The 27,523-nt window shown below is 35.3% G+C and overlaps 1 protein-coding gene across 1 annotated transcript; it reads right to left on the reverse strand.

Moving 5' to 3' along the window:
* Positions 1-24,540: 24,540 nt before the first annotated feature.
* Positions 24,541-26,520, reverse strand: LOC113343363. Its single transcript, XM_026587586.1, has 2 exons — positions 26,181-26,520; positions 24,541-25,829 (listed from the first exon to the last, which is right to left on the reverse strand). Exons 1-2 carry the CDS (start codon positions 26,234-26,236, stop codon positions 24,857-24,859), a joined length of 1,029 nt encoding a protein of 342 aa, XP_026443371.1. The 5' UTR covers positions 26,237-26,520; the 3' UTR covers positions 24,541-24,856.
* Positions 26,521-27,523: the final 1,003 nt, after the last annotated feature.

Consider the following 27,523-nt stretch of genomic DNA (forward strand, 5'->3'; position numbering starts at 1 on the left):
AATAGTTGTTCAGCTTCCTTCTTCAGAAGAATCCCCCGTTTGCGAATACGCAAAGCTTTGTTATATGGACAAAGAGTTTGAGAGGATCGAGGAAAAATTCTTCGAATCAATATCATCACCGATTGGTTCCTCCTATTACTCTACTACCTATACAAGGTTTCTTTTGGGTTCCTATGATGGGTTTCTTATATTCGCCAACTTTGATGGCTTTCCTCAAACTTTTTACATATGGAATCCTATAACAAAGGAACAATTAGCAATAGAAGATACGAATACGCATGTACGCGGGTTATACTTCAATCCAATTATAAAAGATCATGAATTATTGTATTATACTACTACTAGAGGAAAACCGCATTTCGGACAATATTATAACTTCGGCGCACTTAACTTAAGAACTAAGCTAAGGAGAGATTTTGGAAGGTTTCATTATCCACCATCTAGACACAGACTTCCTGTTATCATAAATGAGACCTTATACTGGATGATTGATCGGTCACATGTATTATTCCCGGTTAACATAATGTCTCGTCCTCCATTTGAAGATTCTATTATGTCTTTCAATATTGAAACTGAACAATTTAGCACACTTCAACCTGGAGGGACCAAGTATAACGTCACAGAACCTGGTGGAGGCACTAGTAGGGGGATGCTGAGAATTTGTCGATTGCATTTGTCAGAAATGAATGGGGAATTATGCTTGTGTGATTTCGTAAATTTAACTAATAATCAACTTCTTTTGTCAATCTATAACCATGCAACACAGTACTGGAGTACGAGAGCAATTGTGGATCTACCTGAGTACCATTATTCTTTGAGTTTTGATCGGCTGAACATATTTAATGCGGAAGTTGTGCAGATCAAGGACAATGAGTTGCTAGTGAGACAGGGAAGCAGACTTGTGCTTTATAATATGCTTACAAATGCTTGTAAAATTTCTGAGACAATGGGTTTCAAGGATAAAGGTATTCGAGCAACTGTTCATGCTCATAGAATTGCTTCCTTTTATTTGTGATAATAATTGCATCAATGAGGAAGAGAAGATTTGGTTGAATTATATTGACCTGGTTCGAGAGTTTGTGGTATTTCTGAATGTGATTAAATCATCAGATTCATAAGTCACAATAAGGTAATTACTAGTAGTGTCTACTTACTACACGGGTCTAGTTATTATTTTCTACTACCAGAGATTTGGCAAATAATTTTAGGTTTATGCTGCCCATATATTTTATTAAACTTTTATTATGGCATTGGAGACAAATACTACACATTGATCTCTCTACTTTAGATTATGATTTTAGGTTTCTAATTTCAAATGTAATTTCGTTACAATATGAGAAAAGCATCATGTTGGAAGATTCTCATATTCCCTCCGTCCCAAATTAATTGAGTTATATGTAGTTTACACAATTATTAAGGCAAGGAGAAAATGAGAGTATTTTTAAGTATTTTTTTACAATTACACCCATATGGATAATAACTAGTAAAACTTTAAAATGATTTATCTCTTAAACTATACCACGGTTTTTCGTAAAATTTATACCATTGAAAAGCATTTTGAAACACCTACATAACAAATATTAACATGACTATCAAATTATACAGATTTTTTATAATAACAATAATTAATTAAAATGATAGTTTTAGAAATATCCCGTTAATTAGTGAGATAGTTCAATTATTTGCGGGATAAAATCGAAAACCAATTAGTTCAATTAATTTGGACGGAGGAAGTATTTTAGTACCTCACACTGAGATGATGGCAGTCTACATGATAAACAACCTCCTGTAACAAAGAGACTAAAAGAAAAGAAGGGTCTTGAACATTTATAATAAGAATGAAGGTATCTTTATACTATGGATTCTTAAAGGTTAAAAGTTGAAAGTGGTACGTAATCCCACATTTAGATGATGTGGGTAAACATTTGAAATTGTATCTAAAGCATTTCTTACTCACTTGCCTTTGTCAAAAGTCCAATCTAAAATGCATATTTGTGGTTTATTACCCCATAGTCATACTTTCTCTGGTTTCAGTTTGAACTTCGCAGTCATTTATTTATAACAATAGAAGTAAAATCACTTTGTAGGTTAGAGAGGAGAATTAATCAGTCTCTTCGTTGCCAAGAGAGAAAGCAGGTCCTGGCGGTGATGATGCAAACACTGGGTGAAAATACATTTTAATTCTGCAAATGTACCTTTTCAACAAAGCCACGCACCTAACATCTGCCATATAAATTGCATGAAACATTTAAATACATTTTAAATCCAAAAAAAATAAAAAATCTTAAGCAATAAGCATTGTGGTGAAAGATGTAATATTCACATTTATAAGATGTGCAAGCTGCTGTTTTCAAGGACAATGAGTTGCTAGTGAGACAAGGAAGCAGACTTGTGATTTATAATATGCTTACAAATGCTTGTAAAATTTATGAGATAATGGGTTTTAAGGATAAAGGTATTCGAGCAACTGTTCATGCTCATAGAATTGCTTCCTTTCATTTGTGATAATAATTGCATCAATGAGGCAGAGAAGAATTGGTTGGATTGTATTGACATGGTTCGAGAGACGACTGTGGTATTTCTGAATGTGATTAATCATCGGATTATTAGGTCACAATAAGGTAATTACTACTAGTGTATACTTACTAGACGGGTCTAGTTATTATTTTGTACTATCAGAGATTTGGCAAATAATTTTAGGTTAAGCCGCCCATATATTTTATTAAACTTTTATTATGGCATTGGAGACAAATACTACACTTTGATCTCTCTACCTTAGATTATGATTTTAGGTTTTTAATTTCAAATGTAATTTCATTACAATCTAAGAAAAGCATCCTGCTGGAAGGTTCTCATACTCTCTTCGTCCCAAGTTAATTGAGCTATCTGTAGTTTACACAATTATTAAGACAAGGAAAAAATGAGAGTATGTTTAAGTATTTTTTTACAATTACACCCATATGGATAACTAATAAAACTTTAAAATGATTTATCTCTTAAACTATACCACGGTTTTTCGTAAAATTTATACCATTGAAAAGCATTTTGAAACACTTACGTAACGAATATAAACATGACTATCAAATTATATAGATTTCTTATAATAACAATAATCAATTAACAGGGCCGTCTTATACATTTGGGGTACTCTAGGCGAATAAATTTTTGGGCTTTTTTATGAGTTCACAAATCAGCGGAGGGTTGGATACTTAAATTATAGGAAGCTTAACATGACAATTTGGATTAGGCAATGCGGCCGAAGGCCCCAAGAAAGAAATTCAACATTTTTTTTTGTTAAATTTTGGACTCTCATCTTGTAATTTGGTATAAAAGTACCCGTTGTTGGTTTCAGAAATTGAAATTTTAGTGACGTTTATAGTTGTTATTAAAGATTCTTAGGTCACAATAAGGTAATTACTAGTAGTGTTTACTTACTAGACGTGTCTAGTTATTATTTTCTACTACCAGAGATTTGGCAAATAATTTTAGGTTTATGCTGCCCATATATTTTATTAAACTTTTATTATGGCATTGGAGACAAATACTACACATTGATCTCTCTACTTTAGATTATGATTTTAGGTTTCTAATTTCAAATGTAATTTCGTTACAATATGAGAAAAGCATCATGTTGGAAGATTCTCATACTCCCTCCGTCCCAAATTAATTGAGTTATATGTAGTTTACACAATTATTAAGGCAAGGAGAAAATGAGAGTATTTTTAAGTATTTTTTTACAATTACACCCATATGGATAATAACTAGTAAAACTTTAAAATGATTTATCTCTTAAGCTATACCACGGTTTTTCGTAAATTTATACCATTGAAAAGCATTTTGAAACACCTACATAACAAATATTAACATGACTATCAAATTATACAGATTTTTTATAATAACAATAATTAATTAAAATGATAGTTTTAGAAATATCCCGTTAATTAGTGAGATAGTTCAATTATTTGCGGGATAAAATCGAAAACCAATTAGTTCAATTAATTTGGACGGAGGAAGTATTTTAGTACCTCACACTGAGATGATGGCAGTCTACATGATAAACAACCTCCTGTAACAAAGAGACTAAAAGAAAAGAAGGGTCTTGAACATTTATAATAAGAATGAAGGTATCTTTATACTATGGATTCTTAAAGGTTAAATGTTGAAAGTGGTACGTAATCCCACATTTAGATGATGTGGGTAAACATTTGAAATTGTATCTAAAACATTTCTTACTCACTTGCCTTTGTCAAAAGTCCAATCTAAAATGCATATTTGTGGTTTATTACCCCATAGTCATACTTTCTCTGGTTTCAGTTTGAACTTCGCAATCATTTATTTATAACAATAGAAGTAAAATCACTTTGTAGGTTAGAGAGGAGAATTAATCAGTCTCTTCGTTGCCAAGAGAGAAAGCAGGTCCTGGCGGTGATGATGCAAACACTGGGTGAAAATACATTTTAATTCTGCAAATGTACCTTTTCAACAAAGCCAGGCACCTAACATCTGCCATATAAATTGCATGAAACATTTAAATACATTTTAAATACAAAAAAAGAAGAAACCTTAAGCAATAAGCATTGTGGTGAAAGATGTAATTTTCACATTTATAAGATGTGCAAACTGCTGTTTTCAAGGACAATGAGTTGCTCGTGAGACAAGGAAGCAAACTTGTGATTTATAATATGCTTACACATGCTTGTAAAATTTCTGAGATAATGGGTTTTAAGGATAAAGGTATTCGAGCAACTGTTCATGCTCATAGAATTGCTTCCTTTCATTTGTGATAATAGTTGCATCAATGAGGCAGAGAAGAATTGGTTGGATTGTATTGACATGGTTCGAGAGACGACTGTGGTATTTCTGAATGTGATTAATCATCGGATTATTAGGTCACAATAAGGTAATTACTAGTAGTGTATACTTACTAGACGGGTCTAGTTATTATTTTGTACTATCAGAGATTTGGCAAATAATTTTAGGTTAAGCCGCCCATATATTTTATTAAACTTTTATTATGGCATTGGAGAAAAATACTACACTTTGATCTCTCTACCTTAGATTATTATTTTAGGTTTTTAATTTCAAATGTAATTTCATTACAATCTAAGAAAAAAGCATCCTGCAGGAAGGTTCTCATACTCTCTTCGTCCAAAGTTAGTTGAGCTATCTGTAGTTTACACAGTTATTAAGACAAGGAAAAAATGAGAGTATTTTTAAGTATTTTTTACAATCACACCCATATGGATAACTAATAAAACTTTAAAATGATTTTTCTCTTAAACTATACCACGGTTTTTCGTAAAATTTATACCATTGAAAATCATTTTGAAACACTTACGTAACGAATATAAACATGACTATCAAATTATATAGATTTCTTATAATAACAATAATCAATTAACAGGGCCGTCTTATACATTTGGGGTACTCTAGGCGAACAAAATTTTTGGGCTTTTTTATGAGTTCACAAATCAGCGGAGAGTTGGATACTTAAATTATAGGAAGCTTAACATGACAATTTGGATTAGGCAATGCGGCCGAAGGCCCCAAGAAAGAAATTCAGCATTTTTTTTTTGTTAAATTTTGGACTCTTAGCTTGTAATTTGGTATAAAAGTACCAGTTGTTGGTTTCAGAAATTGAAATTTTAGTGACGTTTATAGTTGTTATTAAAGATTTAGCAACAATTATAACTGTAAAAAACTATATGTAATTTAAAAGAGGTGTTACAAAACATTTAGTAACACTTATAAATGTCACATATTGATATTGTATAATAAAAAAATAAATTGGGCCCAATAATTTGGGGCTCTAGGCAGCTGCCTAGACTGCCTTGCCCTTAAGCCGGCCATATCAATTAAAATGATAGTTTTTAGAAATATCCCTTAATTAGTGAGATAGTTCAATTATTTGCGGGACAAAATTGAAAAACAATTAGCTCAATTAATTTGGGACTGAGGAAGTATTTCAGTACCTCACACTGAGATGATGGCAGTCTACATGATAAACAACATCCTGTAACAAAGAGACTAAAAGAAAAGAAGGGCCTTAATAAGAATGAATGTATGTGTATACTATGGATTCTTAAAGGTTTAAAAGCTGAAAGTGGTACGCAATCCCACATTTAAATGATGTCCGTAAACATTTGAAATTGTATCTAAAGCATTTCTTACTCACTTGCCTTTGTCAAAAGTCCAATCTAAAATCCATATTTGTGGTTTATTACCCCATAGTCATACTTTCTCTGATTTCTTTTTTTAACAAAAAGAGAGATTAGGCGCCTAGAAAGGCTGCCCACTCATAGTTACATTTTGGATACTTCGTGTGCTAGCTCTAGCATCAGGGACATCCTTCAAAAAATAGGTAGCATTACTACAGTAATCCAATTCAGAAGTGTTTATGGAATTCTGTAAAGAAGTCATGATAGTTTGTAAATTTGTTCCTCACCAAGTAGAGTCAGAAAATAGAGTAGATTGTCTAGCTAGTATGGCTAGGTTGATTGCTGCATAGTTTTGTTGGGCAATGACTTTTGAGAGATTTCCTAGGACAAAATCAATTGGCACATTGTTGTTGTTGTTGTCTTGGTATTGATTTCTTCTTCCTTTGAACCTTTGGTGAACTTCCCACTGGTAACCTTTTTTGATGGCTTGTAAGGTGTCTTCAGATTCAGCAGCAAAGTTGATGTTGGATTGGTGCATAGTCTTTTCCCAAGTCAGAGCAAGTCGAGCTCCTCTACTCGATCTTCCTGTTCTGTCGATCCAAGTTGTAAAGTCTTTGAAGTTTCTGGTTCCCAAGCATTGACCTGCAAGAGACACAACAACAAGGGAGTAATTAGTATAAGGTGGTTGATCACTAGTAACATGACATAGGCCAGCTGGGTCAATATGCATGCTAATAGTGATTCCAAACTTATCAGTGGTGTGTCTGTGATGACTGTAATTCTCAGGTGGAGAACTAGAGCTATTAGGTTTGTAGTACAGGTTATTGAGTATATGCCCTGGCTTATGCTGAACTCTTGAGTGATTGCAAAGATGTTGGGTTATTTCCTTGGCAGTTATTGAGGCATATGGATAGATTTTTCGAAAAACCCAGTCACATCTGGCTTTCCAGATAAACCAGCAGATGGTGGCATAAGTTTCATTCCAGCCAGCATTGATATTATTAGCATGGAACCAGCTGTTGAGCCGATCATGGAAAGAATTGAAAGAGGTGAAGAGACTATGGTGTTCTCTAAAGAGCTTTCTACAGACTTCAGAAGCAGCAGGGCAGGTTAAGAGAACATGTGTTATGTCTTCAGCTCCATTATGGCAGTAAGAGCATATAGGATCAATGTAGCTCAAGATGCTAGCTGTTTTAGCATTAGCTGGTAGAATTCCATGAGCACATTTCCATATGAATAAATGGATAGATGGGTTAGTGTCAAGTACCCAAATATGATTCCAAGGAGCTATCTGAGTATCCTTAGCATACTTGTCTTGGATCTGTTTTCATATAGGGATTTGACAGAGAACTTGTTATTAGGGGTGAAGGTCCATTGGATTTCATCTTGAGCATTTGGAAAGTGGGGGGTTTGAAGCATGAGGTGTTTAATATCAGGTGTGAACCATTGGTTTAATATGGAGGTGTCCCATTCCCCATAAGTGTTGAAGAGTTGTTTCACAGTTTTGAGAGTTCCTGGGCATAGGGTAGGCTTTGTTAATCTGCCAGAGTTGTTTGTGATCCATCTGTCTTCCCATATATGGATTTGCATTCCATTTCCAACCTTCCAAAAGTAGTTTTGCTGGATTAAGATTATGCCTTCCAGAATTCCTTTCCAGATCCAAGAATCAGTATTCTTGGGCTTAGTATCCATTCTTATAACTTCAGTGTTGGGGTAGTGAGAAGTTTTCATTGTACTGCTCCATAGGGAATCTGGCTCCTTGATTAGTCTCCAGGAAATCTTACTGAGCATAGACAGGTTGAAGAGTTCCATATTTTTGAAACCTAGGCCCCTAAGTTCTTTAGGTTTATTTGTTGCCTCCCAAGAAAAGTAGTAGACACCTTTGGATTTATCTTGTTCTTTATTCCAGAAGAAATCTCTTTGGATGACATTGATATCATTGCAAGTATTTTTTGGAATTTTGAAGCAATTCATTTGGTAAATGCTAGATGTGGAAGTGACTGATTGGATCATAGTCATTTTCCCAGTAGTTGAAAGATTAGTCTTCCATCCAGCAAATCTGAGCTTGAGCTTGTCAACACAAGGATTGAGAGCTTGTATCTTACTTTTTGTTGTGAACAAGGGGGATCCCAGGTATTTGTCAGCAGTGTTGATCCTTTGTACTTTCACAGTATTACTGATGCTGTCGGTTATATCAGGTGCAGTGTTTTTGCTGAAGAAGATGCCAGACTTTGAGAAATTTATTAACTGGCCTGAAGATTGCCCAAATTCTTTAAAGATCTGGATGAGATTATTGCATTCTTGCATATTTTCTTTGCAGAATATCATGCAGTCATCAGCAAAAAGAAGATGGTTAATAGTTGGGGCATCCTTGCAGATTTTGATTCCCTAAATTTGTTGTTGAGTTTCAACATGAGTCAGATATCTGGATAAGGCTTCCATACAAAAGAGAAAGAGATATGGGGATAAAGGATCCCCTTGAAGGTTTAAAGAATTTTCCTGGAGATCGATTAACTAAGACAACCATGCTTGTAGTAGAGATGCATTGGTGTATTAGATTGCACCACTGAGGGATGAACCCCATTTGAGATAGAACTTGAAGAAGCAAATCCCAATTTACTCTGTAAAAAGCTTTGGCCATATAAATTTTTATGCCCATAGCGCCATTACTCCATTTTTTCCCTCTTCTAGTATTCATGTGATGTATAGTTTCATGAGCTATGACTATGTTGTCAGATATTTGTCTTCCATGGATAAAGCCAAATTGGAATGGGGATATGATTTTTGGTAGCAGGGGTTTTAGTCTTTGGGCTAGGAGTTTAGATATGATTTTGTATGTGATGTTACAAAGAGAGATAGGTCTGAATTGATTTGGTGTGGTGGGGTTATCAATTTTGGGAATAATGGAAATGAAGGTAGAACTCATTTCCTTTAGAATATGACCAGAGGTAAAAAACATGTTGAACCATGTGAATGGTGTTTTCTCCCACAATGTCCCAGTTGGCTTGAAAGAAGTTGGGGGGGGGGGGGGTGGAAGCAATTGGGACCTGGAGCTTTGTCTCCATCCATGCTAAAGAGAGTGTTTTTAATTTCCAAAGGTTCAGGGTTTTTGATAAGGTTTTGATTCTCTTGGTAAGTAATGGTACTGGGGATACGATTTATAATGAAAGGGTTAATGTTTATGGGTTCAGCAGTTGCCATATTTGAAAAATGATTTGTAAAGGTCTTGGTGATTTCATCATTGTATTGAATCCAAGTACCATCCTCTTTTTGGATAGAATCAATCTTGTTCCTTATGTATCTCTTTTTGGCTGCAAGGTGGAAGTACCCAGTATTCCTGTCCCCAAGTTTGATGTGTTGATCTCTGCTTTTAGTCTTCCAGAAAGACTCTTGTACTTGTTGCCAATATTCAACTTGATGTCTTGCCTCTTTAAGATCTTTTCCTCTAGATTAGTTGAATTGATGCTTGGTAATCCAGTCTAAATGTTGTATGCTTTCTTCTAGATTAGTCTTGATGTTGCCATAGACTTCTTTATTCCACTTATTTAGTTTAACTTTTATATCTCTGAGTTTTCTGGCCATTTTTATGGCTAGTGATCCTTTATGATTGGTCTTCCAGCAGTCAGCTATAATGTTTTTGCAGTCTTCATGGTTGAGCCAAGGGCTAAAGAATTTGAAGGGTATTTGCCCATGTTTCCAATTGGGATTGGTATTGAGAATGATAGGGTTGTGATCAGATCCAATGGCAATGAGGTTTGAAATGGTAGTGTTGGGTTGGTTATATAACCAAGCTTCATTAGCAAGACCTCTGTCCAATCTTTATTCATTGAGTTGATGACCGGTTCTTCTGTTGGTCCAGGTGAAGGGGAAATCAGTGTAACTTAGATCAGTTAGATTTGCTTCTTCAATCTTGTTTAAGAATATATCATCTTCAGTTTGATCAATTGGATGTTGGCTAAATTTTTCATGATCATGAAGGACAAAGTTACAGTCTCCCATGATCAACCAACGCAAGGAGTTAGAAGCACATGTATGTTCAATTATTTTCCAAGAGTTTAACTTATCATTAGTAGTATAAGGGCTATCATAGTATCCAGTAAAAAGCCAAGGTTCTCCATGAAGAAGGTGTATGGTGGCACTAATGTGATAGTCAGAGAAGTCCTCAATAGTGACACCTAGGTTGGTTTTCCAACCAAGAACTAGACCCCCAACAGTTTTGGATTTACCCTTAGGTTCAACAAACCAGAAATTAGTGACTCCTATATTTCCTAGTATTTTCTTAAGATTTCTAGATTGTTGTTTAGTTTCAGATAGGAAAATAATCTCAGTATTATGCTTATTTAGCATGTTGTTTAGATTTTTGACAATATTGGCTTGTCATATGCCCTGACAGTTCCAAGATATGATTGAGTAAAATTGCCAAAAGTAGGATATTATAGGATATGAGAAGATAATGATTTTGTAACCTAGAGTTAAGTAGATTTTCCTAGCATTAGAGTCTAAGACAATCCATAGATAAAGATTTATAGTAATAATGATAAACATGTCAAATTTGGACTTAATATTTTTGAGAGTTACCTGAGTGGTATTAAAGGGGTTAGCTCCTTCTAGATTGCTAGTAGTATTGTCTGTCAGGTGGTCCTCTTCCAATTGGATAACTTGGTTGTTGCTCCTCTTAGCTGATTGATGCCCATTCCACTGCATGTTTTGGTTCTCAGGATAGTTGGGAAGGTTTTACAATTTTCTCTTAGGATCAACCAACTGAGGGTGGTGCTCAGGATCCACAGCCTTAAGTTTCAGCTCAGTTCTTCTCCTCTTCCATAAAAGTTTTTTCTGGTTGTTAAAATCATCCATCACTTGGTTTTGGATGTCAGCTAAGGTAGGTAATTTTTGTAGGGCATTGTTTGAAGTGATATCAGTACTTGGTTGATGAAAGTTATTGTTGGTTTTTGAAAAGATGGTTGTGGGGTCAATGGATTCCTCTAACTCAGGGGAATTAGAGATAGTAGTGTAATTCTTTCTTGATGCTGGTTTTCTTTTTCCACTGAGAATCTTTGTTTCTGTAGCTTTCCACCAGTTTCTTGTACCTTTTCTGGCAAGCAATAGCTTCAGGGTTGGTTGTGGGAAGATTATCGATGATTGGATGATTTAGACCAGCTTGGAAGATTATATATTGAGAAGATCCATCCAGTTCCTCAGAAGTGTTTTGAAGGAGAGTTTTATGTTGAGCAATTTTAATTTTGATTGCAAACTCTTCTGCTCCAGCCTTATCAGTGTAATGTCGAATAAGGGGTGGTTTTTGTAGGCTACTGGATGGAGTGATAGATTTGTTGGATGTGGAAGGTGTAGTGGGTGTTGATGGGTAATTTTTTTTGGAGGTGGAAGTGTATTGGTTATTTGGAGGTTTCTGGGACTTTTTGTCCTCTTCAATACACAGAGGTGCAGGGTGATTAAGAGTTCTGCAGATTTTGCAGAATTCAATACCATTTAGAGCATTGGCTAATTCAAGCCAGTGAGAAGTAGTTTCATCTTTATAAGCATCAATGCCATATTTTAGAGCCTTGGTGACATTTATAGTGATCAGGACTTCCAGGTTTTTCTCATCATCGTCTCTTCCATAAGACTTCTTGGAATCTTGATAGATTCCGACTGGTCTAATTAAATTGCTTATGTAAGGGATGATGTGAGTTGGGATTCTCTTCACCAGTGCCCAGATGCGCACTCTGTAAAAGTTTGCTTCATCAATATAATCTGGTCCTGAGGATGGGACTTCAGTGAGAACTATAAGCTTGTCAAAGATTCCTCTGGTGCCCCCTTTCCTGAAAACTTTGTAATCTTCAATACTATTCAGTTTAATTTGATAGTAGATTCTTCTTCTTTTTCCCAAAGAGATACTTCTGCATTTCTGTATAATTCCCAGTTGTTATTTATAAATTTGATTATAACTCTTGTTTCATGAGATATTTTGTTGCAGTATCTTCCAATCAAAACCCATTTCCAGTCTATCTTTTTCTTTGGTAATATATTAGCTTGGTTAACAAAGACTTTGGGTAATAGATCCTCTGGGATATTTAGGGAGGAATTCATTTGTTTCACTAGAGTTTCTATGTTTTCTGAGTTTTTCATTCCTGAGGATGAAGCCATGAAAAAATGGATACTGAGGTTTGTGTTGAGGTGAATGTTTAGGGGATAAAAAAGGAAGAGGGTTTTGATTTTGGTGAGATAGGTTGTAATATTGTGTTTCACTTTAATTTGAATTTTGAATTATTGGTTAGCAGGTTTCAGGTAGTACAATTTGTTATTTTGTTATAGGTGAGCAGATTGCAGTGGATGGCACCAATGGATAGTTGAGCTGTAGGCCAGAGGCCATGCGCGAGCTTGCTTATACCAGCTAGAGATGTCTTTATCTGGCCTGCATTTGTGTACTATCTTGACTACTAGCAATCTGAGGAGGTAGAACCTGTCGTTCAAGATAAAACCAAGACTATTTCCAAGATAAAGTTGATATGTATGAATATAATAACATAGTGCTAGATCAGTTTGGGAGATATTTGTTTTGTTTGAACTAATGGCTTCACAATGGATGAATATAAGTTTACATGTGATGAATAGGTACTTCTTGTGTTGATAGTGACTTAAATTTTGTAATCTATTGAGGCTTAGGTGAAAGTGACCATGCATGTGGTTTAGAGGTGAGTGGTTTGGTTGACCTATGTACTGTACGAATCTAACTAGTTTGAATGACGTTGAAGTCACTATAGAGTACCAAATGGAGTGATTTGTGGATATGAGGCTGTGAGTTCCTAAGAACTCCAAGATTCTCTTAGATTTGGACTGCAGTGTAGTTTTAGTGAAAACGACTAGAGAGTTAAAGATGGTAGGATTGGCCTGTCTTTGGCCTAAGTCAATATTGAAATCATACCTGAAGCACGTGCACCTACAAACCTTAATCTCTAAAATGAAGTTCGTTCTTTGCTTGAGATTGTGGTTGGCGTAGTGACTGCATCTTGAGAGGTTGAGGTGATGCCAAATGCATGAGCAGTTATTGGCCGAAAACTTGGGGTTGTAGGTGGGCTTGCCAAAAAAGTTGATAATAGTTTCTTCAAGAGGTTTTGTGATAATTGGGCTTCCCCTTGATTCTATAGAAGCAATCCTGGTGAGAAGAGTTGAAACTAGACGCGGGTCGGTATACAGATTCAAAGTCGTGTTGTGGAGAGCCCGACTTGCACGTCTGCCTGAGATATAGTTTCCAAGTGTTTGATGTCGCCTCTTAGTGGCCAATAAGATGGGGTAGCGTTCTATAGGGATTTGCATGCACCTAGTATGCATGTGCCTCCACGAGATCTCAATTAAACAATCTCGAAGATGATTAATTGAAGGCTGAGATGTGCTAATTGTTAGTCTTCCCATCCATAAGGTCTGCTGGGGAGAAAACATTTCTATTTTCCAACTCTGCAAATTCCCATTAATTTTTCGCTCATTGATACTATGACAAAGCGGAGCCACAATGCGTATCTGAATCTTAATGATCTTCCAGCAATGTCTATTAATCAAGATCCCATAGGAAGGCCGGGAGATAGGGAAGCTGAGATTGATGTGTATGAGAAACAAGTATTGATTTTTGGCACTCATAGAGGAATTGGATGGGTCTAGATGTCGATAAAGGTTTTCATATTTGTAATTATCTTTATTTGTTGGATGTAATGGTTTGCTAACTGAGAAATTCCAAAACTTCCACTCTTACAGGTAGTAGAGATAAGTAGCAGCAGCAACATCGGCGAAAATCCAGATACATAATGGTCGTGCATGAGATGTTGATGAAGAAAGGTTAATTACTCATGATAGTTCCAGGGCTTTTGGTGGTATTGGAGGGGATAATCCTCAGCCTATGTCGCATCCTCGACTCCATGGAGTGGAATAAGGATGGGTGGTGTATGTTGTTCATCCTAACAAAGGTCAGTATGTGATCAATGAGGGTGTAGTGCTTGTAGGTGATCAGCAGGTGGTTTGTGGTGGGGCTAGGCAAGGATTTTTTTCTGCACTAGTTCTAGTGACTTACAAATCTAAAGTTCGTGAGAATGATGCTTTTGGGCTCCCCAATGAAATTGTAGTCTTCCCCAATATCTTCATGATGGCTCTAGTGATGCGTCAGTTGGCAGAGGATGATTATGATGTTGCAATCTTTGGACCATGGGAGATTATTGATTCTAATGAGATTCCAGATGATAAGACGTTGCCCATGATACTACCAGAGGATGGAGGGCACTATTCTGTGCCAAGGTGGAGAGCTGCACCAACAGAGGATAGTGTTGACAATAAAGCTAATGAAGGTGGTTTGGGGGGATCTGGAAAGGCACCGGGAGCTTGACAAGTAATCCTCCATCTCGCTCCAAATGGGAAAGTAAGTGTAGGATCAGAATCTCGCAACAACAACATGCTTGCGAAATTACTAGCAATACATCACGAAGACATCACAATATGATTTCAGAAACGACATAACAGATGACATCAACTTAAACATGAGAAAAATGTGATGATCTTGTGAAAATTAGGAATGTTGTGAATGTTACATTTGTAAGCTTGTGAAAATACCGCAAGCCAGATCCGAAATTAGGGGAAATGTTAGTTGTACATTAGCTGTCATCCACTATGTAAACACCTATATAAAGAGAAAGGCAAGAGAGAGAACGGGGAGAGATAATCAGAAAGAAAGACACACTTTAGGAGAGGATACATTCTGTAGAGAAAGAAAGTAGAATTGGTTGTATTATTATTATCTCCTTCTTCTTACTCCTTCAAGAACCTAGAGCTCCAAATACTCATTAATGGAGTCTCCATGTAATCAAGATGTAATTACAAATAATCATAGTAAAACGTTACCCCGTGGATGTAGATCAAATTGATCGAACCACGTAAACCTTGTGTCTCTTTACAATTTTAGCATTCTTATCATCATTTTTATGTTTAGATCTACAAATTATTACAAGGGGTGTGTTGTAGGATTTCCTACAACTACATTTTTGGCGCTAGAAGGAGGGAGCGAGTAAAGGATTTATCCTTCCTGTAACTTGTTGGTTCAAGAAATTTCCATGAAGATTAGCTACTGTTCATATTTTTCTAGATCTACAAAATTTAGGTTCAAAAATGGAAATTTTATGGAAGAAATCACACTTTCAGGGAGTAAACATCATCAACAATTCAAAGACATGAAAAGAGTGAGAGAAAAAAATTAGTTGTTGTGGTGAAATTTAAGGAAAAAATGGAAGTTTCAGTGGAATATTTTCATGTTCAGGAGAAAGCAAGAGGCATTTTGTGAAGAAACAAAGGAAAGACGAAGATAATGATAAGAGTCAGAAGTTGTTATTTTTGTCACAAACAGAAATTCGCATAGATGGTTCAAGGCTGAGCGAACAACAAATAGGTCACGGGTTCGAATTCTCAGAGACACATATTTTTCATTTTCTTCTCATTTGCATGGGAGAATAAAAGAATAAGGAAAAAGGTTATGTGTTAGTTTCGCAGAGAGGTCCTTGCACAATTGGTCCAGAGAGCAGTATGTGTGTTCATAGTCGCAAGTTCGAATTCGCCTGCGAATACAATTTTATTCTTTTTTTACAGAGAGCGAAAAAATGATAATTTCGCAATATTGTTTCATTATTTCGCAAACAAGAGGCAGCACATTTGGTCATCTGCGAAGTTAATGAGTTCATGGTCGTGTGATCAAGTCCCAACACATGCGTATTTTTTCGCACAAATATTTCTTTGATTATTTCGCACAAAAGAGAGTTGATGATAATTTCGCAGAGATATTTCGCAAAGAAGAAGCTTGCACAGTTGGTCAGAAGGCATGAATGCAAGCAACAGGTCGCGGGATTAATTCTTGCTTCTCGCATGTTTATTTTTGTTATACGAAATTTATACAGAATTGTCTCTCACACAGTTGGAATTTCATTACTTCACAAGAACTTTAATTATTTCGCAAGAGAGGGTTAGCATAGTTGGTATGGTGCGAGAATATGCAAGTAGCAGGTCGCGGGTTCAATTCTTGCCTTTCGCATATGTTTTTGCTAAGCGACACTTATACTTCATGCAGCGTATTTTTCGCGAGAGATTGACAACAACGGCGAATCACATAAAAGCTAAGTACCACTTTCCTTGAACATTTTACTTTTACAGAAAATAAAAGATTTTTGTTTTGATTTACAAAAGGCGGTACAATCGCAGAATTACAAAAATTTCAGAATTACAAAGATTCCACAATTACAAAAGAAACCGAGAAAAATCTCCCACAGATCAATTTATATATTTCTCTTGAAAACTTGCTTTGTTTCAAATGAGAATGATATCTAACATGGAGAGTAGTAGGAGGAAAAATAAGACCTTCCATCAATAGGCTAGTAAGACCTTCCATCAACAGGCTGCATAAGACCTCATTAGGATCATTTCCATGAAAGATGTTTATCGAATGAGACGAAACAAGTTATACAAAGGAAATCAAAACAAAGAAAAACGATTTGAACTTGCAATTAAATGAAAATTTTTGATAAAAGAAATGTTGAATACTAATCTAAATTCTTATTTGCATTACAGCATTGCATGAGGTAGAGAGCGTGGAGTATAATTTCGCAATACTTCTTATTCGCAATCAAGGACGGATACTTCTTATACTTCTCAAAGGATACTTCATACTTCTTATATAATTAGAGGATTAAGTACTTCTTATACTTCTCAAAGTATACTTCATACTTCATACTTCTTATATATTTCGAGGATTGAGTACTTCTTATACTTCTTGAAGGATACTTCATACTTCGCATACTTAAAGAGATGATACTTCTTATTTACTTCGCAACGCTCCGGAACTTCAAAAAAGAATATAGGCAAGTACGTACTTTTCAAGTCCAGTATTCTTTCGCTCGTTCCTTCATCAACAAAGATCAAAGACTACTCCAACAACACATATCTCGCTCCAATAATTACAACAACGGATTTTTTCCTGAAGATCGCTCTTCAAGCAATATTCAAGAAAAAAGAGGCAAGATGTAGGATCAGAATCTCGCAACAACGACATGCTTGCGAAATTACTAGCAATACATCACGAAGACATCGCAGTATGATTTCAGAAATGACATAACAGATGACATCAACTTAAACATGAGAAAAGTGTGATGATCTTGCGAAAATTAGGAATGTTGCGAATGTTACATTTGTAAGCTTGCGAAAATACCGCTAGCCAGATCCGAAATTAGGGGAAATGTTAGTTATACATTAGCTGTCATCCAGTATGTAAACACCTATATAAAAAGAAAGGAAAGAGAGAGAAAAGGGAGAGATAATCAGAAAGAGAGACACACTTTAGGAGAGGATACATTCTGTAGAGAGAGAAAGTAGAATTAGTTGTATTATTATTATCTCCTTCTTCTTCCTCCTTCAAGAACCTAGAGCTCCAAATACTCATTAATGGAGTCTCCATATAACCAAGATGTAATTACAAATAATCATAGTAAAACCTAACCCCGTGGATGTAGATCAAATTGATCGAAAATTTTAGCATTCTTATCATCATTTTTATGTTTAGATCTACAAATTATTACAAGGGGGGTGTTGTAGGATTTCCTGCAACTAGTAGTTCTGATTATGTTTTTTTGTCTGAATTTTGTTTAAGTTCCCCGTGCATGAGAACTTAGAGCTTGTGGTGTTGAACTTGGTCCTATAGGTGTTGGGATTGGAAACAATGGGTGTATGTAAGTGAATATTTGTATGTTTCTTAATTATTGTAGTATGTTCAACTGCTGGAATGGTGTGTTTATTTTTTTTTCTGAAATTGACATGGTAACAAGGGTATTTAGCAAGGGGGTTTTGTGAGATGAATTGTATGTATGCTTGTAGGGGTTTGGTGGGTTTATCATGTGGTTCATAAAGGTTGCTCCAGCAACTAGAAAAATCAAATTTCCTATTTAAGAGATAGAGCCATATATGAAGACAGTAGTATAGGAGATAGTGATGAATATACTTACCAGCAGTGCAGGTAGGGAGCAGGGAGACATAGTTGTCAGCACTTAGAACAAAGAGGGCAGAGTAACATTTAGAATCATGAAGGTTGATTTCCGGGTAGTTTGTAGAAATCAGTTCCAAAGATTACCAAAGAGATTCAGGTTATCTAGATTCTGATTTTTTATAAGACTAGGATATGAGAGCTCAAAGTTGGAGAATAGCGAGTTAGGCTTAAGACCCTCCAGAACCTGCAAATTCGAATTGATTCCGGAAGTGGGTATAGTTAGAGAATTGATTGTGATGGGAGAAATATCTGTGAGTTGTGTGATTTGTGTGGATTTCAAGGTCTTACAGGGTTCAATGGGATTTGTGATTTTTGTGTTGATTTTGAAATCAGGACTCAAATTGAGCTTCCCAGTTGCATAGATTTCATGTGTGATTGCATTCTTGTAGGTAGTATTGTGATTGTGCTCAGTGTAGTTGCATTGAGTGAGTATGAGATTTGATTGTCATTGAGAGACTCCAGCTAGAACATCCGGCGGGAAATGACCATTGAGAAGATCGTTGGGGGAAGAAGACAGAGAAAAGACGGGAGGAATTAGTCGGAAAGGGGGGAGAAATCAGGCAAGGAGAGAGGAGAGAAGGTAGAGCTTATTTTTTTAAATTACTAGCACTCCTACCACTGTGTCCTGAGACTTCGCAGTCATTTATTTATAACAATAGAAGCAAAATCACTTCGCGGGTTAGAGAGGAGAAATAATCAGTCTCTTTTTTTCCAAGAGGGAAAGCAGGTCCTGGCGGTGATGATGCAAACATTGGGTGAAAATACATTTTAATTCTGCAAACGTACCTTTTCAACAAAGCCACGCACCTAACATCTGCCATATAAATTGCATGAGACATTTAAATACATTTTAAAACAAAAAAAAAAGAAACCTTCAACATTGTGGTGAAAGGTGTAATTTTCACTTTTTTTTGATCGGCAAAACTATAGTAGTATATTAGAATAAAAGAATAAGAATGATTACAAGTTGCTTGACATACCAGCCATGCAACCAAAAGAAAAGAAGGGAAAAGCAAGATGTTACAGACAACAAAAGATCAAAACAAGGTCCTAATAACCGTAAACAAGAGGGAAGCTCTACTTTCGCATCAGATCAGCCTATTTGAATATCAAATCCTGAAATCTAAAACCTCTAAGAGGTTTTATTGGAATTGACCAATACAACAAAACGGCTTTGATATCCAAAATAATCCTTTCTTGGTCTTTTGCTATACCATTGAAACATCTATTGTTTCGCTCCTTCCAAAATATCCAGCAGATTGCATATGGAAGCAGCTCCCACATGTGATTTCCAGCCATCCAGAAATTCGGGGTTTTTATAAGATGCACAAACTGCTGTTTTCGCGTCTTATTATGATGAAATATGTATAGTTATCACCTTTGATATTCGTGAAAAGGAGCATTTTTCATCGGAACTCTATATAGGTTATGAAACTTGCATATGTACACTTGAAAAGTATTTATGCCTTTGCTTAGTTGTCTATTTTGTTTGGGAGCTTGCATGATATTTTACTTCCCTTACAATACAACGGTAAAGCTAAATCAAACATAGTAGGCTGCTCTTAAAGCGACTCCGTTTTGGAATCTACTTCAGATCATCATGAAGAACTCAACAAGTAATGAATTATTGTTCAAGAGTAACAAGAATATCGATATGTTGTGGTTTTCACGGGTAAAGCTTTCAAGGTGCATGCGGCTATTTGAGATTAAAATTCACCTCAATGGTTATTGTTGGATGGAACCATTTCCTTCTTAATCCTCCCTATGTGTACTGTCTTTGGTTTTTTTTTTCTTTTTTTTGTTGTGTATGATTTTTTCCTTGTGTATTTGGATATTTTTATTGTAAGGGTCTTTTGCTTACTGTTTTTTTGTGCTAGCTAGCTTTCTTGTTATTGCTCTTTCTCTCTATTTTCAGTTTTACAAAAGTCAATCATTGGAAGATGGTTTAAAATAGAAACCGTGAATGAGGAGGACTCAACTGCAGTTGCCAACCAGAATACTGCCGCAGGAGCTGTTAATGAGGACGTCACATTGAAGAATATGAAAGCAAAACTACAATCTGCCAAGGACAAATTGAAGAACAATTTTGAAAGATGTAATTGTTTTCTAAAGTTAAGGCCTGAGCTTTTTTTGGCAAGGGGTTTAACAAAATTCATGAACCTTGCTTTTTGCTGAATGATGCTAGCTCAGTATGATTTTCGCTTTTAATGTTTTGGAAGATTAAAAATATAAAAACTAGAAAGTAATATTCAGAAACACCTGATAAAATAGAGAGAATTCACCAATGCTTTCAAAAACAATAGTGAGCTTACCAAAGAAAAACCGAGACAACATTGGCTAATTGGAAATGGTAGTGAGACAGAAAGTTTGTTGAAGACAGAAAAACGGGGAACGAATCTGAAAGAATAACTGGAAAACCCAAACTGACTAGCGAACCTAAAAATGCAATAGGTATGCCACTTCAATTATCTACCAAATACACATAAGACAGCCTTAAACTGCCTTCTGAACTCACACTACACCAGAATTAGGTTAGTGTACCTAGAGAGTTCATCTCCTAGACTGTTTAATGTAATATAAAAAATGCAAGATATATACACTTGAGGGTGAAACAAGTGCAGGTGGTGTGCATATGACATGGGCCTAAACAAAGGATACAGGAGGACTGCCATATGAGTGATTCAGATACGTGATGATAGACTGATAGGGAATAGGGGAACTTAGGCACAGGCCCAAAAAAAAATATTTCTTACCGCCAGGCCCACAATTAATTTCTGATACAGTCGCACCCATAATTATTTAAAAATATTTAAAACGTACTGAAAGACTCTATTACCCTTCATCGTTTTTGGGCATAATTTTTTTTCTTCTCCGCCGGTTTCTTTCCCTATTCCTCCATTAATCTCTGTAACGGATCTGCAAAGATTTTTTCTCCATCATTTAAAGAAATAAATCATTTAAAATCGATGATTCAAAGAAGTAAATCATTTTTGACTAAACCATAGAATACATTTCAACAAAAATGGATGAAACAGACGAAGAAGAAAAAATCAAGTAGAAGAAACAGAAAAAAAAAGTTATGCAGCTAAATTTTCCCTTATATTGTCTTATGCACTAAACAAAATGATGCAGAAGACATTATGCACGTGCATAAAAATCCATAAATCAGAAAAGTGAAAAAAGTAATGCATAAGACAATATGCAGCTAAAACAAAATAATGCATAATGTCTTATGCATCTAAAAAAACTGATGCATAACCAGAAAAAGTGAGAAAAGTAATGCGTAAGACATTATGCAGCTAAAACGAAATAATGCATAATGTCTTATGCATATAAAAAAAAACTGATGCATAACCAGAAAAGTGAAAAAAAGTAATGCATAAGACATTATGCAGCTAAAACGAAATAATGCATAATGTCTTATGCATCTAAACAAAACCGATGCATAACCAGAAAAATGAAAAAAGTAATGCATAAGACATTATGCAGCTAAAACAAAAATAATGCATAATGTTTTATGCAGAAATAATAATGGCATAATGTCTTATGCACTAAACAAAATGATGCAGAAGACATTATGCACGTGCATAAAAATCCATAAATCATAAAAGTGAAAAAAGTAATGCATAAGACAATATGCAGCTAAAACAAAATAATGCATAATGTCTTATGCATCTAAAAAAAAACTGATGCATAACCAGAAAAGTGAGAAAAGTAATGCATAAGACATTATGCAGCTAAAACAAAATAATGCATAATGTCTTATGCATCTAAAAAAAACTGATGCATAACCAGAAAAGTGAAAAAAAGTAATGCATAAGACATTATGCAGCTAAAACGAAATAATGCATAATGTCTTATGCATCTAAACAAAACTGATGCATAACCAGAAAAATGAAAAAAGTAATGCATAAGACATTATGCAGCTAAAACAAAAATAATGCATAATTTTTTATGCAGAAATAATAATGGCATAATGTCTTATGCACTAAACAAAATGATGCAGAAGACATTATGCACGTGCATAAAAATCCATAAATCAGAAAAGTGAAAAAAGTAATGCATAAGACAATATGCAGCTAAAACAAAATAATGCATAATGTCTTATGCATCTAAAAAAACTGATGCATAACCAGAAAAAGTGAGAAAAGTAATGCATAAGACATTATGCAGCTAAAACAAAATAATGCATAATGTCTTATGCATCTAAAAAAAACTGATGCATAACCAAAAAAGTGAAAAAAAGTAATGCATAAGACATTATGCAGCTAAAACAAAAATAATTCATAATGTATTATGCATCTAAAAAAAACTGATGCATAACCAGAAAAGTGAAAAAGTAATGCATAAGACATTATGCAGCTAAAACAAAATAATGCATAATGTCTTATGCATTTAAACAAAACTGATGCATAACCAGAAAGGTGAGAAAAGTAATGCATAAGACATTGTGCAGCTAAAACAAAATAATGCATAATGTCTTATGCGTCTAAAAAAAACTGATGCATAACCAAAAAAGTGAAAAAAAGTAATGCATAAGACATTATGCAGCTAAAACAAAAATAATGCATAATGTATTATGCATCTAAAAAAAACTGATGCATAACCAGAAAAAGTGAGAAAAGTAATGCATAAGACATTATGCAGCTAAAACAAAATAATGCATAATGTCTTATGCATCTAAAAAAAACTGATGCATAACCAGAAAAGTGAAAAAAAGTAATGCATAAGACATTATGCAGCTAAAACGAAATAATGCGTAAGGTCTTATGCATCTAAACAAAACTGATGCATAACCAGAAAAATGAAAAAAGTAATGCATAAGACATTATGCAGCTAAAACAAAAATAATGCATAATGTTTTATGCAGAAATAATAATGGCATAATGTCTTATGCACTAAACAAAATGATGCAGAAGACATTATGCACGTGCATAAAAATCCATAAATCAGAAAAGTGAAAAAAGTAATGCATAAGACAATATGCAGCTAAAACAAAATAATGCATAATGTCTTATACATCTAAAAAAAACTGATGCATAACCAGAAAAGTGAGAAAAGTAATGCATAAGACATTATGCAGCTAAAACAAAATAATGCATAATGTTTTATGCATCTAAACAAAACTAATGTTATGCATAAGGCATTATGCATAACATCTTTAATTCAAATCTAATCATATATTTCCGATTGAGATCAAAAACATGGAGACAAATAAGGTATGAAAATTTCCAATTCAGTTGATATCGAAATACTGCAACACACTTCTTACCCTTTTCAATTTCAATTTTAATTTCTTTTTACTTAAAATCCAAATGTTAAAAATGAAGAATCTGAGTTCACCATTGTTTTCTTCTCGCTTCTCTCTGTTCGTCGCTCGAAGAAAAGGGTAGTTTGGCCTTTTAAAAACTGAGAAGCAGAATTTCATAAATTATGGGTCTGCTACGAATTTTTGACGGGAAAATGGGTGCGCGTCTGAACTTTTCTGTCTGTGGGTTTGACAGTGGAAAAATCTGGAAGAATGGGTCTCCCTGTAATTTTCACTAGGGAATAATCAATTGTCTTCTCCATGAATACAACAAATAGAACAATAAAATAATTAAGTTAGTTAGTTGAACATGAATTACGGCAGCAGCAGAACCACCATTCTCATTTCCATCAAGATTGATATACCGGTACCTGCCAACCCCAACCTAAAAAGATTTCGATCCAAAAAATTCTGGGATTGAAAATGCAACGGGTTTTGAGCACAATGCTTAATTTTTACAAAATCTCAGTAATCATTCATATTATTGATAAGAACCCACCAGCCACAGCAAAAATTACAATAACAGCAACAATAGCAAACAATTACAATAACAGCAACATTGCGGTATATATACAGCAGGGCTCTAAAATGCACCTAGTGGTCAGTTAACTTCGTAACCCTGTACTCTTCATACAACTGCACCCTCGATCAGGCCGAAAAGCGGAGTCGAACTATCTGCTGTGCCAGACTTTCCGTCGGAACTATCTGCTGAACTAGATTAAGAAACTGTACCAGACTTTCTTTCAGAAAAACAAAGAAAAGGAGGAATTTCCAAAAACATATCTTACATATGCATACATGCACTTGTATCCGAGGCATCAACAGAATGGTATATAGTAGAGCAAGAAGTTACATAATCAGGAGACTATGCCACTTTCAAAAGTTAAGATGAGTTAGACACAGGAACATCAATCACCAAAAATAAAATGCATAAAGAGCAAACTAAAGTGTGTATGTTACTTGCACTAAAACTGGTTTTTGATCCAAAATTGATGAAACATAAAACTCAATAACTATGAAGGAAATGGACATTGGTTTAATTATAAAGAACCAATTACATTTATTGTGGATAGATTTGAGTCCCAGCCTCTTGCGGCTAACTTTCACTAGCAGACCCATTTTTTGTAGAGCAAGAAGTTGATTCAATAATCAATTCCCCTGATGACTAACAGCATTACATAATCGGGAAACTATGCCCCTTCCAAAAGTTAAGAAGAGTTAGACACAGGAACATCAATCACCAAAATAAAATACATGAAAGCAAACTAAATGTTACTTGCACTAGCAGACCCCTTTGTTAATTTCTAACCACGGCTGCAACTTCCATGAGAATCATGGACTGCCGTTCTTAAACTCATTAACAGCCCCTGCAATCATTAAGATAGCACTTCCTATGAAAAGCAAACCAATGAACCAAAGATAGAGTTTTGAAGTCGACGGCATCATTTCTATGGGTTGCTTTCGGAAAGTCTCTGCTTCGAAAGCCGAAATCAGTTTCCGTTTTTCAAGATGCTTGTATTTTCCCACCAATTGGGCTGCTGCTGTTACCGGCAATTCGACTTGGTTGCCTTGGGTGTTGGGTTGTTTTTCAGCTCTTTCCTCCTTGGATTCTGAAAGGGAAGTGAAGACGTTGGTGTAGTCTTGGAAACGTCCATTCAGAGCCCTTAGTTGTAAACCAATGTTACAAATCTTTTGATACTGGAGCCATAGATAACACATACAAACTGCTGCAGATAGGATGACTATTGACACTCTTCCAGAAAACTCAACGGGCTTCATTCTGGTTCCTGCTGGAAGACTATGGCTGTAAAAGAAGACACTAAGGGCGAATAAAAGGGTTAAGATCACTATTGAATTGTTGTGTGCTGTATCAAGGCGATCTATTAGCTTTTTGTATGCATCAACTATTTCCTTTGTAGCCTTCCTCAGAATTTCCTTATCTTCTTTCAATTCGGCCTCAAGATTTGTTGTTGTTTGAGCATTCACGACGGTTTTCGCCACATAACCGGGAGCCTTGACGATGATATTCCCAACATCCATTAAGCCTCTTGCCAAAGTATGCAGCAGAGTCTCGACATTGTTTGCAGTGGTTCTCACGGCTTGCAATTCCTTTCGAATGTCCGTGGTTATATCTTCAACAAGATTGGACAATCCAGTATTCTCATCCTCAACCAGTTTATCTACTCTATTACTCTCAGTTGATGCATCCTCCTTAAATTGATCCAATGATTCACTCAACCCTTCCATCTTTTCTAGCAATTTGTCTACATTGTTTTTCATCTCCACTATGTTGATATTAGGTGCACTGTACAAAGGTAGATAGGAAAAAAACATAAGACAAGAAGAAGATGATGATGAATAACCAACAATCACATAAAACCGAAAATCTTTCTAATTCCCAAACCGCACCAAAACCCTAATTTGGAGATCTAAAAGTTGGGTTGCTAAGAAACAAACAATTACCAAAAACAAAAGTACCCAAATACGATTTCACAAAGAAATTGAAATTAAAGAAGCATGAAACTAACAAGAACGAAAAAAGAATCAATCTTTCTGATGAGTTTTGTCTCAAAATCATCAATTGATTCGAGACAAACACTCATCTGAACACTAAAACCACTATAATTAAAAAATATAAAAACAGAATTATTATTACCTGTTCTTTTCTGAATTGAAGCTGCTTCCGCCGGATCCACCCTTTTTACCACCCATTGAGAGACTGAGGAAAAAATAGTAATTGTACAAGAGAAGATATGTGTGAAATATTCAGAAAGGAGAGAGTGTGAAAGATTTGAGGTATGAGAGAAGATTTTTAGATGTTTTATAGAGGGAATTCGTAGCCGTTAGAGAATATTTTAGGTTTTGAAGTCCGTTTCTGGGGAGGATTTGGTGCGACCTTGACACATCATCTATTGTTAGGGTACCTCATATGTGAAAGGACCTTGTAACGTATCCAAATCACGAGTGCCAATGGCAACTAGAGTTCTCCTCCTGAACCGTGTTCGCTTTTCCGGTTAACAGACTTGATTATCATGGCTTAACTGGGGCCGTGGAAAATAATTAGGGGCCTCACCCAATCTATACCCTCCCCATAAAAGATAAAGAGCTTCCACAATGTTGGTGAAAATACTAATTTAGCCTTTTCTAATAACTACCTTAAAAGTTTCATTAACCACTAATCTAGGTCCCCAATCTTCATTTCAATCAAAACTTCTTCTCCTCCTATCCTTCTTCTCCTCCGCGCCCTCCCTCCCATTCCATTAACGAATTCTGAGAAAAAAAATCTCACTGATTCATCGTCGTAAGTGAACTAATATCCCCTAATCTAAGTTGGGTTTGCCTTTAATTTGATTTGTTGATTGAAAAATTAGGTTTTCAACTGCAAAATTGCAGTTACAGTTCCAGGGTCGTTAACCACGGTTTTTTATTGCTTAACGATTTTTGATATGCATGTTGAATTGATGAACATTACGTCCAGGAATTTCTAAATCGTTAACGATTCTTCTCGACGATCCTTTTTAAATACGAACGACTCTGTCTTATGCAGAACCACCTCTATGTCCCAAATAGTGATAGGGTCGTCAGTATATTTCTAAAGCATTAACGATTTTTTGTTTGACGACCCCTTTATGAAACTAACGACTCTATATGATACAAAATTTATTCTCTGTTCAAAAATAGGAAGGATCGTCATGTCAAATGGTTGTAGTCGTTAACTATGTTGAAGGGTCGTCATGTCAAATTTTTGAAGTCGTTAACAATGTTAAAGGGTCGTTTGGTTTTATAAATTTTGCATGTCGACCCTTGATCTATGAAATGACGACTATACTATGAAATTTGTAAAATTTTGAAGTCGTTTAAGTGATAGAGTCATTATTATTTATATATATAGTAGGGAATGACGACTCTCATTAATCTATGAAATTGATTGATAGGGTCGTCAGTATATAGGAATGCCAAATTAACGATCCTAAGAGTAACATCTTCATAGAATAAAAA

Source organism: Papaver somniferum, unplaced genomic scaffold (assembly GCF_003573695.1).
Source record: "Papaver somniferum cultivar HN1 unplaced genomic scaffold, ASM357369v1 unplaced-scaffold_57, whole genome shotgun sequence".
Lineage (NCBI taxonomy): Eukaryota > Viridiplantae > Streptophyta > Magnoliopsida > Ranunculales > Papaveraceae > Papaver > Papaver somniferum.

Excerpts from the sequence above, each read along its gene's own strand:
- LOC113343363 (XM_026587586.1), bottom strand. The coding sequence starts at position 26,236 with ATGGGTGGTAAAAAGGGTGGATCCGGCGGAAGCAGCTTCAATTCAGAA. Across the intron at positions 25,830-26,180 it reads TTCAATTCAGAAAAGAACAG|TGCACCTAATATCAACATAG; the intron begins GTAATAATAATT and ends ACCTTTGTACAG.